General features: G+C 42.1%; 1 protein-coding gene across 1 annotated transcript in view; it reads left to right on the top strand.

The window, feature by feature from the left end:
* Positions 1-4,875, top strand: part of GALNT12 (polypeptide N-acetylgalactosaminyltransferase 12) — a 50,894-nt gene extending 46,019 nt beyond the window's left edge. Inside the window, exons 9-10 of the mRNA XM_062608976.1 lie at positions 712-867; positions 3,111-4,875. Coding sequence (XP_062464960.1) covers positions 712-867; positions 3,111-3,248 — 294 coding nt within the window. The 3' untranslated portion in view covers positions 3,249-4,875. The remainder of the gene's footprint in view (positions 1-711; positions 868-3,110) is intronic.
* The last annotated feature ends 7,844 nt before the right edge of the window (positions 4,876-12,719 follow it).

Below are 12,719 nucleotides of genomic sequence, written 5' to 3'. Positions count from 1 at the left end.
ATGTCCACAATAAATATAAAAATTTTAAGGAAGTCATCAACCATGATTTTTGGCTGCAGAAGCCAAAATGTTTTACAGCATGTTCAGAACACCTCTGTAGAATATTGTGCATCAAGCAAAGCCAGTAAATTGTCTTTAATAACGTTTGTGTTTAAAAGCACCTGTAGCTGATTTGCTTCAAATAATATCTAAAAATGGTATATAATAAAATGCTTATCACTGTGCCTCCGGAGTACTTTGTAATTGGAAATGAACCTTGACCAAACTGCTTTGAACTATGCAGTGAGCAACTTCTTAATTAAAAGTAACATTGTTTTGCGACAACTGAATTAAGAAGGCAAAATGTCAGACTATAAAATGTTTTCCATCCTATTTTTAAGTGTTATCTAGAATGTGCAAGTAGAATATTACAGTCGAATTTTGTAAATTCTTTAGTGCTGGAAAGTCTGTCTTCCACGGCATTTATTCAGCAATTCATACATTTTAAGTGCTACCAGAGTAAAGCAGTGGTGTGCTAAGATAGATTTTCTGTAAAAAAGTTAGCAAATGGCAGAAGTTGAGGCTCCTTGACTATTTTTGGCAGAATTTCTCTTCACAGTGGCAAGTTTAATATGTGAATTTAATTATAGTATCTTAGTATAGCCTCCTCATAAATACTTTCTTGTGTACATATGAAATGACTGTTGTCTTTTGCTTCTTTTGGGTTTGTAGTTTTTCGAGTACACATCCCATAATGAAATACGTTACAATACCCGACAGCCAGAAGTCTGCGCAGCAGTTGATTCGGGGACCGACTACTTGACAATGTACTTGTGTCATGAAAATGTCCGCAATATTCCTGAAAACCAGAAGTTTGTTTTCAGAGAGGTAAGTGTGCCTGCTTGCGTTTGGGGTTTCTGGAAGTAGTTGAAGGAGAATTGTTGAGGTTCTCTTTCTTTTTCTTTTACTGCCTACACATCATGCAGGCCACAACCTCAGTAGAGATCTCTGAGATATGCTGTCTTAATATCTGAACACAGAAGCAGGGTAGCAGCAGTGTGCAGGTGAAGAGTATGGCAGCATAAAGAATAGGAGGATGAGAGAAAGGAAAATGCCCTTCTTCACCTAAGAGGAGTTGGGAATGTTGAAGGAGGTCTCTCTGCCTTGTCCATATCTAGTATTTTCTGGGCTGCTCAGCTCTCTTGCATCACACGCCTACTGCCTTTTCCTGAGAACTGAGGAGAAATTACAGCCCTTTCCCAATCAATCTTGTGGCTGGTCTATCTCTGCTCTTCTTTCATTGACTTCATTTATTTCCCATATATCCCTGATACTTCACATACCACCATTACTTTACACTCTTTCTTGCTTTTGAGAGCTGCTGCTTCTCCTCTGCAAACCATCTTTCGTGACCCTCCCTATGCAGACCAGAAGTGCTCCCTGAGCTTTTCTGCAATATGTCATTGGGTACTTTGCTGCACCATTGAAAAACTACCTTCTGCCCTACTCCTGCCCCTACACAGGACAAATCGTCCTGGCTGTGGGCACTCAGCAAATCTGTACCTCTCTTCTTCAGCCTTAATGCCTACTCCCAAAGGGGTGAAATACTGAGAAGTATGGGAGTATATTTAATAAACATATCATGTGATCTTAGAAAACCTTGTGTTTAGTTTTTAATCTCTGAAGGAGTTCCTGGATGCCCAAGAGAAAACAAACAGGATGAAAAAAGATGGCCTTGGTCAGGTTCTGGAGTGATATTATTTGGGTAAGGGAAAAGGTCACGTAATATGTCAAAATGGTGCGTTTACCTAATGTGTCTGCACAGTGCATCTAAACTCCTACAGGCTCCATGGCAGACAAATTTCGTGCTTGGATACTACCACCAGTGATATGTGGCAGGGTGAATTCAAAAGAAAAAATATGAAAACTATTGTCCATTCACTGTATCTAGTCCAGTCTGAAGCTCATAGTGGTATTACTGAGTAAAACAAAATATTTGAAAGGCTGACTTTATAAATAAATGACATTTCATTTTCAATGCTGACTTTTAACAGAATTTTTCAAGGTCGTGTCTGTTAATCCCTAAGATTACATATATTGAAAGGCCCGAAGTCACTTCAGAAAACACAGTTTTGGAATACATCTGTTTCCACTGCATTCCTAACCATTAGCTTTTAGCATATGAAACTTCAGGAATTACTTCAAATCTTCTTTGTTTCTCGTGACCACTTTGTGCCTGCGTGCGATTTGAGAGCATTTTGCTCTTTTCCAATTCCTCCTCTTCTATTGCATTAAATCAAAATCACTGGTCCCCACTTTTCAAGGTAAGTGATGGGTGAGGTGTCAATACCACATTTCTCTTGCTTTGTGCAGAGAAATTTCAGACACTGGAAAAGCTGTCCTTATGGATGTAACATAATCAAAGATTTGAGCAGCCTTCCCAGCAGCCTGGCAAGAATTAAGTTCTTACGGGCAGAGAGTCAGAAACGAGTGAGGGAGATATTGATTAGTCCACTCAAAAATTTGAATTATCACAATGGAAATAGAAACGTCATTCAGCAGCTAAGCCTGTCAGCAAGCCATGAGCAAGCACACGCTGCTGGGCATCAGGGGCTGTGGCTTGAGGTGTGATTAACTCCACCTGTATCTGCAGGCAAGGGGCATGCTTAGATATTTTTGCCTTTTCCACTAAAAATATACTCTGTGAAGAAACGGGAATTTTCTTTGCTAAAAATATAACCAACATCTACACTTAACTAACATTTACATTTTTCTTGCAAGATGTGCAGTAAGTTGGTGAATTTGGGTAATGCCTATACTTTGGTTTTCTCTGCCCATATTCAAGCACGGTAACAAAAGGCAATGAAAGTGAATGAAGTTAGTACATCTTTTATGGGCTTAGATGTCAAGACATGAATCGCTCTGAAGCACTGGTAATATAAGTTTAAAAGGGTCTTTTGATAACGTTTCAGAGATCTTCTACTTACACTTCTTGGCTTCACTGAATGGCCCCATGAGAAGGATATGTGTGACATTTATTTGTTGCAAATGTCTTCTGTTACTTTAAGACACAGTGATATGCCTGTAATTTTTAAGACCTGAAAAGCAAAACTTATTCTTGTCTTTTGTAGGATGGTACCTTGTTTCATCTTCAAACCCAGAAGTGCGTACAAGCAGAGTCAAATGCTTACAATGGTAACCCAGCACCATTGTTACGACCGTGTACAGACTCAGACTACCAAAAATGGTTCTTCAAAGAAAGAAGTTGATCCAGATGTGGTCTAGGCTATAGCTGAATATGAAAATGTGCTCTTTTTATTCAGCAGTTAGTCAGCCTTTTGAAAATCACATAAGTGATGCATTTTTGTACAGAAAGAACTGTAATTAGTTTACAAGCCTTGGATTTTGTTTTCTGGAGCATTAAAAGGCATTGAGAGCTTGTGGTTATGCCACAGAATCACTCCTCTTCTTTACTCTTTATTTGGCAGCTACATAACTGCTTCTGAAGTGTCTTAGGTTCCTTTCACAAGTGACAATATATTTTTTTAATCTACTGTGTAAAAGTAAGGCAGTCAAAATAATTGCACTAATGTTATCTGCCAATAACTTAAAATGTTTATTTTTCTACTAAAGCATTCTGCAGTTGGGCCTTTTAGAAGATAGTAGTTAATCATTCTTCTTGTCTTTTAAATACCAAGAAGGTAAATGTAGGCCAGATTCTGCCCTAAGTGACTACCACAAAACTGTCACTGGAGACAGTGTGGATTTGCACATGAAGGCAGAGTAGGTCTGCATGTATTTGCACAAATAACAGTCTAGATGCTTACAGATTGCACATGCTTGACAATACTGTACATCAAATGTTGCAACAATTTCATATTATAATGGCACTTGACAAGTTTTTAAACATGCTTAAGTCTGGTTTTGCAGTAAAATGGGGATTTTTCTCATCTTAAAGAAATACAGCAACAATATTTAAAGGTGATGCTCTAGGGAAAGTGATTTACATTCACATGGATCTAGTTATGCAGCTGTGTCCCAGAGTGCACAACTTAATTCAACATTATATGGATTTCCAACATGTATAAAACTTGCAAGATCAGACCTAGCTATAATTCTTCTGACAACTTTCAAAACTGCAGTTAGAGAAAATGAATCTAAGAAATTGTATCTTTAATTAAATTGTAAATGTTTAAGTAGTTAGTATAAAAAATTATTAGATAAAAATAGGTTTGCAACTAATTGATATGGTAAACAGCTGATATCACTACAAAAAGAATTGTCTTTTAAGATTTAACTTGCATTTTGTCTGGGAACTCCTTTTCTGGTAAGTTGGCTGTGTCAATGCATACGGTTTATTGAAAACATGGGGTTCGATCTGCACCAGTACAGCATGTGTTCTGCCCTGCTATGTGGGATCCCCTTTACTTGATCAGACAAGTAGCATGTTTAGCAACATACTTGGTCATTGACCATCATCAGTCATTATAACGTTGATTAAAAGGGTTTCATCTCATAAGGAAAGTTTCTTTCCATATCAGCTGGCAGTATGTCTATGTGTAGAAGCATGAAAATGTCAACCTTTTTTCCTTTAGAAGTCTAGTTCCAGCTAGTTTCGTATGTATTTTGTTACCTGCCTTTGTTCATGTTTTTGATAAAAAATGTACATCTTTTCCTGTGAAACCTTATAAGCTTGTGCCATTTTGGCATACCTATTTATATGATTAGGGTGTGGGGGGGAGCGTTTCTGCCTGTAGGAGATGCCTATGTAAGTTCGTCCAAGGTCTGTCTAAACAAATGTAGATAGAATGATTTTGTGAGCACCTTTAAAGTTTTGTCTCTGTGGGCTGGACTGATGAAATTGATGTTAGAATTAATAAAATATATTGTGATTCAGTAGAGTGAGAACTGTCTTTACAACTATTTTTTATATATTTACCTGTATATATTTTATACCTCTTTTTTATATTTACAAATATTTTTTCTTATGATCAGTTATGTTTTTCTTATGATCAGTTATGTTTTTCTTATGATCAGTTATGTTTTTCTTATGATCAGTTATGATCTTTTAATCATTTCTCTGATTCTTAGGTTCTGATCCCTGCAGCACTTGGGAGAAGGCAGCTTTATTTTATGGTCTCTCAAGTTCACTTTGCTGAACTCAGTAATGCTTCTGTTCACCTGCTAGCAGCAGTGCTGTGCACTTCGTGGAGCCACAAATCAAAACTGGGTGGCTGCATGAGAGAACCATGAGAGCTCCAGCAACACAGCAAGGATTCTTTGTTCATTTCTGCTTTGCCTTCTTTACTGTTGACTGAATTACATTAGTAAGTTAATGAGAGCCCAGCTACTGCAATTGGAAACAAAACTCTCATTGACCTCCATGATCAATGAGGTTTTCTTAGTTTTGAGACTTACAGATTTTTCATCATCAGGTGTGGTATGCAAGTGAACCTTGGTAATTAGAAATTATTTTCCATATGTCTTCCCATTTTGCACTTGTTTAGAGGGAAATACTGGTGGAAGTACTGTTGTTTTGGGCTTCTAGTTACATGCAGCTGAGCTGTTTTCTCATATACCAGCAAACCTTCTAGCCTGGGTTACATATTCACTAGGCAAACAAATGCAAGTTGATTTTAAAAGCAGATACTTGAATCTACCAACATCACCTGCTTTTCTCCCCTTATGTTGGCCTTTTAGTTCATCTACTTAGCATTTTTTCTCCTTGATAGCCTTTTCTTCTTCTCAGTTCACTGGAATTGTGTTAATGTCTGGCTTTAGGTTTGAAGGGTGAGGCTCTGTCGCAATGCACATCTTCAAACCTCCTTCTGTGGGAGGTCAGGGCTACCTGGTGAGGTAGTCTGGACTCTGGGCTTCTCCCAAGCAGAGGAGGTGCTGGATGCCTCACAGAAATGGAAAAACTGGAGGACTTCAGTCACAAATCAGAACTTCATTTGATTCTGGCTTCCTAGGGCTCTCTTTGAAAAAGGGAAGGGAGAAACACTTTTTACATAGTACAAATTGAGAACCAGTAGGTGCCCCCTTTCTTAGTATTAGAGCCACATGTTTCTTTTCCCTTTTGTCATTAACTGTGTGAAGCACTCATAAATCCAAAACTTCCAACTCAAGCCTAGTAATAATCTTAGATTAAAACAGTGGGACAGTGGCAGGGCAAACTGGGAAATCTCGAGGGTCCTTCTTCCATTTTGTGCCATCACTGTTCAAAACAAGAAAGGATATTCTTTAGCTATGAAGAGATTAACTGAACAACTTGTCCTAAGAAGGAAGGCATCATGCCAGCACACAGTGCACCATATAAAACTCTAGAACAAAGATGAAGAAATTTGTCCTTCCTCATTGCTTAGCTGCAAATACAATCCCCCTTTTCTTAGGCATTATACTGGGTCGATGTGATTCTGTGTTTTTCCAGGTTCCTTCTCCTCTTGTCTGAAGTTCCCTGGGTATAGGGCCTATTTGTCATGGTTGAGGCATAAAACATTAAGCTAGGAGAAATACGTCACAAAACTGTGAAAAACGATTTCCCAGTTTTCAGTATCCTACGCTGAACACACCTTATTAGGAGAATAGTAATATGTAAGGAATCTTTAACTTTTAATAAACTACCTGATGCTGTTATCCCCAAAATTGAGAATTTGGGGTTGTAAGTAGTGATAGAACTTGCTGCTTTTTTTGAGCAATAATAATTTTTAAAAGGTACTAAAAAAATTCCTATTTCTTAGGCTTTGTATTCTTTTATTAAAAAAAAAATAAATGCAACCCAGATTGCAGTCCAGTGCCTAATGCTTTATCTTATTTCTTTGAATTCATCAGGCAACTATTTTGCTTTTTTTGTTTTTCTTTTATTCTTCCACTGCTGTCTTTTCATTTAAACATTGCACTTCTTCAACATGGGCTAGAACTCACTGGATTTTCCTGTCAGCATAAACCAGTGTATGAACCTTCCTTCTAAGAAATAAACCACTGAAACCTCTGTGTGTGCAGTCTTGACCAAACCATTATAATGGAGGATTGTTAGAGCTTGCACAAACACCCAGGAACAGCAGTCATCATTGTATATGTATCAATCAGCATGAATTGGAAGCAGTATTTCTTGCTAGCTCTGCTGAAACAAAGGCTGAAAACTGTGTTCAATTTTTGTTGTAGGAAGTAATAAGATTTACTGGAAGGTAAAATGCATGTTGGTCGGTAACACTGGGACTGATGGGATTGTGCTCCTATTCCCTATGTATGACAACATGGACAGTTACACAGTGATACTGCCAGGTTGGTAATTCAGAATCTGATCTTTTAATTACACTGGCTCTCTTAAGGCCTTTATATCGGGGGATTAATTTGATTTTGAGCTTTGTTCTGACACTCTGATGAGAGACTGTAGGGTTAGGATCATGCAGTTGTGTACATGTGGTGGCCTTGGCAGTCCTGGGGTAATGGTTGGACTTGATGATCTTAAAGGTCTTTTCCAACCTAGCTGATTCTGTGAGTCTATGATTCTACATGCTTGCAGCTGTGGTGGGTTTTGGTGGAGAATGCTGTGTAGGCTTGTCACAAACACAAAATACTGACTGTGCTAGCAAGTTAGCTGAAGTAAGCGGAAAAGTCCTTGGGAAGGAGGGAAGAGAGAGGTAGCAGAGCTCCCTGCCTTCTGTTGGGGTGCAACAGCGGTAGCTTGGTTTGAATTAAAGCATTGCATTATTCTTCAGTTTCCCATTTTCAGAGAAAAAAAACCTATGTATGTATATGCGGTACTAAAATTACTTTGCCTGGATGTTCTCAATCTTTCAGTCCGTTTCTCACTGACATTTATACAAATAGGCAAAGCCTGTTCAGACCAGCCCTAGTCAGCACTGTCAGGAATGGCACAGGTAGAGATGACATACTTTTACAGGCTTCCAGGATTTCCAAAAGCAGTTGGAGACAAAAATGGGTCAGGACCTTCTGAGTGACTTTTCCTAACTCCAAAAGCATTAAGAAGGAGGATGGAAGATGCAGGAAGTGAGTTGCTGGCCTGATGGGTAGTGTGACCTGTTTCCTGTAGTATCAGACCATCTCTCAGAGTGGGAGAGGATTTTTGCAGAAAATGCATTTTCTTCTTGATGGTGAGGGAAAAATCAGCTTCTGGGTTTCTTGGACTTACCTGTGCTCTGAAGATACTTAACTTGCAGCTGAAGAAAAGGTGGTCAAGGGACTCATACCAATACATGTGCTTAGACCTGAAATTCATGAATTAGGTACTCTGTGATGAGCGAATACAAAGAATATAGAAATCCCAAAAACTTAGCTGTGCGTACTCTGTGAGACTTACTAATAGAGAAATTAGACATGATCGTTAGCAGGAAGATGTTTGACATAACTGTTTTTACTGAAACACAGTTGAAGGATTTATGATTGAAATGCTGAAGTGACTGGGTGACATGCCAGGAAGAAAATGACATTGAGTTTTGAGCAAAGAGAATGGGTTTGCAATCCTTGTGAACTGACACTTCAGCCAACAAGGAGTAAACCGATACAGAGGGTGTCTGGTGTAGGCCACCAAATAAGAATATAAAGCCTTTTTTGTGTAACAGGTAAAACATGTGTGCTACTGTAAAGGATTTCATCCTATGGGATGCACTTTACCAAATTCATGGTAGCAAAACATTCTTTGGATTTCTAGGGAAAAAAAAAGAAAAAAAGGCATCTGGGCAGGCGTCTGTCTGACACAATCTTTTATAAGCAGTTTAGTGGAGTTCTCCTTTAGGCTTTGTATTTAAAATGAACTGTTCCCTGGGCATCTGTTACGCGTAAACAAGGGACAGTACCTACGAAAGAAGAAATTTCTCAGTGCTGAGAATTCAAAAGAAGCAGGGTTTACAAAATACATGTTTACATCATGTTGGATACTTACATGTGTGTGACAAAAGTTTTTTATAGGATTGCAAATGAATATTTGAAAGTGTCACAAATAAGGTTATTTGTTAAATCTGAATTTAGCCTCAGTGCATCTATTATACCGTTGTCTTGAATTACATGATTTTCTTGCAGTATGTTCCCTGTTACTGTTTTTACAAAATATGGGGAGACTGCCTTTTTCATGCCTCACTGAATATACAGGAATGATTTTGAAAGGCTTATTTTGCCTAATCTTCATTGTTCAATATACAGCCTTATTTACTTCCCCATAGTAAATCCCTAGCCTGAAAAATAAAGCTTATTTTCTTAGCATTTTTTTTTAATGGAGCTTGAATGTTACACTGTCTTAGCCCTTCCCAAATATTATTCCAGCTATAGTAATATTCCCAAATTATAATATTCCCAAATATTATTCCATCTTCACAGCAAGACCATGAAGGAAGAGCACCCCTATTTTACTGACAGGGAATACAATGACAAAAAGAGTAAGGTAAGAAGTACCACATTACTAAGTACTGCAATTTGAAGTGCGGCTTTGCTGGGTTTAAATGACATCCAGCAATACTCCAGACTTCTGCAGGTCAGCCACAGGAGCTGGGACTTCTTTTGCCCAAAGGTGGATCTGCGCATACAGATGAACTGCCACCATAGGGTTCCCATTCTGCACAGAATGATGTATAGAAAGGATCACTATGAGGGTGGTAAGGCACTGGCACAGGTTGTCCAGAGAAGCTGTGAATGAATCTTCAGCAGTGTTCAAGGCCAAGTTGGATGGGGTTTTGAGCAACCTGGTCTAGTGGAAGGTGTTCCTGCCTATGGCAGGGGGGTTGGAACTGGATGATCTTTAAGGTCTCTTCCAACCCAAACCTTTCTGTGATTCTATGATTATGATTCTGTGATCTGCCCAGTGAATCCAAAATGAGGAAGGTATCATCAGAGACTACCTCTGAAAAGTCTTCCTTAACTTTCTGGGCAAGAAGGTAAATCTTGGTTTCCTGGGCCTGATTTTGGAACTGGTTTTGTACTCCATGGTAAGAGCTAGCTCCATGACACAGCACTTTCTAGGTGTGCCCCTCCCCAGGATCTCCCCTCCTGGCAGCTGGGCTCTGTCTCCCACATGAGGGCAAGCCTCGAGCTTTACACTGAATGGTACTGTGAAATAACTTATGTTTGGAAAGAAGTGAGGAGATGCATTTGATTCTTAAAGTAACAAAGGGACACTTGCTGCTGCTGCATCAGTAACAAAGAAGGATGTCAAGCAGTTGTTAATATTGAAGACATTAATTCTGTTGTGCCACAGAACTTGGACTAAAGCTTTCTTTCAGAAAGACTGAGTGCTGAGAAATGGCTTTTAAAAAAATACAGAAAAGCTTTGGAAGCTGATGACATTCCAGACACAGTGTGAGTATGTGTGTTAATATGCTGCCAGTATTGTAAAATGATAACCATAGTGATCCAAGGAGCTGTGGTCCTGGTAGCCAAGTGCTGGAGAAGATCACAGAATGGTATGGGATACAAGAAGTGAAGAATGATTTTCTGTGAAAGATTTTGACAAATAAACTTCGTATCTGTTCCAGGGAAAGCTGAGAATGGTGAAACATCATTTAGCATATGAAGTTCTGATTAAAAATAACATTATAGAGATTCTGTGTGGCACCTATTCCTGTTGGCATCCTAGGAAGATCTGTTCTTGGTGTCATGATAATTTTCTGGGGGAAAGTAAGATACTGGTAAGTTTTCAGGTGACAAACTCCTGGACAGGTCATTTGTGCAGATAAAGCAAGATTGTGCACAGAAAGGAACAAGTAGATCATGCTTTTAGGCAGTACAGGTTAAAAACATGGTGTAGATTATTTGTAGAATTGTATAATGGTTTGGGTTAAAAGCAACATTACAGGTCATCTTTTTCCACCCCCCTGCCATGGGTAGGGACACCTTCCACTAGACCAGGTTGCTCTAAGCCCCGTTCAACACTGCCAGGGACAGCCACAGCTGCTTTGGGCAACCTGTGCCAGTGCCTCACCATTTATAGTGAAAAACTTCTTCCTTATATCTAATCTGAATCTACTCTCTGTCAGCTTAAAGCCATTCCCCCTTGCTTTATCCCTACCTGCCCTTGTAAATAGTCCCTCTCTAGATTTCCTGTCAATGCCCTTTAAATACTAAATGTGTTCCATTAAGAGGTAGCCACACAGGGCCTGCCAGCTGGCTGGTTTGCCTGCAGGCTGATCTCTGCCAACCTGCCGGCCCTTGGGAGTGGCCGGTGCTGAGGGACGTGCTGCAGGTGTGCCAGTGCCCAGCGCTCACAGGTCGCTGTGTCTCACAGACCAGTTCGCACATAAACCTGGAAAAGGAGACGTGCCTTGGAAATGCCCCCAGGAATGACTCCTGAGGCAAAGGAAGGTTGGTCTCATTATTTCACGGAAGCAAAATGCCATGGTTAATCTTAGCCCCCAGGCATAGGAGAGGATCATGGATGCTCTGTCCCCTTAAGCCGAGAGAGGTATGACGAGAACCTGTGATTAGAGACTGGAGTAAGCCAAATTGTTACTGAATAGAGGATGCACCTCTTAGCAAACTGATGACTGAAAGGATTTATCAAGAGATGTGGCGGACTCTCCATCACTGATGTCTTGAAGTCAACACTGTTGGATGCCATTCTGAGGGAAAGGCTGCAAAGCAGCGAGTGCTACAAGGCCTTTTACCCTCAAGTCAGATCACAATGATCTTAGAACTAATTAATCCATATTCCTTCCAATTAACTTCACAGGTGCCACATACGTGATGTTAGATGCATTAGGTTGATCTTCAAAGGTTTGTTGCAAGTGATTTCAGGAAAAATTAGGAACATGTATAAAGCGCGAGGTGCCTAAGGCAGGGTTAGGGAAAGTTTCCCGTTTTGCCTCCTGCCTCGGGACAAATGAGCACACCGTGGCGTTCCTAGGGGACTTCGCGTACCATGAGGCAGGGTGCGAAACGTGAACGTGTTCCTGAGGGGCGGCAGGGGGCCGTGCCGAGAGCCTCGGGCAGTGTGCGGGACACGACCCGCGTCCTCCGAGACACTCAAGTAACCCGCTGGGGAGGGGGGCAGCCCGCGGGGGACCCCCGAATCCTGCTGCGGCCTCCGTTCACGGTGCCAGGTCTCGGCGGGGAAACGATAACGGCAGAAGCGGGGGCACACGGGCGTGTCCGCCGCGCCTCCCGTGCGCGTGTGTGTGCGGAAACGGCGCGGAGGAGCACAGCCGCGCGTGGGAGGGTGCTCGCGTACCGCGTGTGCGCGGGGAAGAGGAAGGGGGGGGGTGGGGGGGGTGCACCGGGCAGCGCGTGGGGCGGCGGGGGGAGCCGCTCCCTAGAGCCCTCCGGTGGGTTAGCGCGGGAGTGTGCGCGGGGGTGCGCGCGTGGCGGGTCGCGCGTGGGGCGGGAGCGCGCGGTCCGGCGCCAGCGGCACCCGCCGCCCGGAGGAGGGAGGGAGGGAGGGAGCTGCCCCCCCCCCCCCAACCCCCAGGCGCCGAGAGCCCCACCTGGAGCCGGTGCCGTGCGGGAACGTGGGCCCGGCCCCGCTGCCGCCGCCGCACACTTTGCTCTGCCCTCATCCCCGGGCTGCGCGCATCAGCCCGGCGGCTCTGCCCGACCCCGACCCGAAGGAAGGACGGGCGCAGGCGGCACCTCCAGCCCGCGGCGAGGGCTGCCCGGCCCGCGGGACTCCCGCTGCGCTGCCCCAGCTCTCCGGGAATGCGGCACTAGCACCCCCGCCCCTGCTCCTCGGCACCGCTCCCGTCCTCTCCTCCGCTGCTCGGGGAGAGGGGGGAGGCTTTTTCCTCTTCTGCGTT

Source organism: Pezoporus occidentalis, unplaced genomic scaffold (genome assembly GCF_034315485.1).
Source record: "Pezoporus occidentalis ecotype Australia unplaced genomic scaffold, CSIRO_AGI_Poc_V1 ctg132, whole genome shotgun sequence".
In the NCBI taxonomy this organism is placed as follows: Eukaryota; Metazoa; Chordata; class Aves; order Psittaciformes; family Psittacidae; genus Pezoporus; species Pezoporus occidentalis.
The sequence above is the reverse complement of the archived record's forward strand: the minus strand, read 5'-3'. Positions and strand labels throughout refer to the sequence as shown.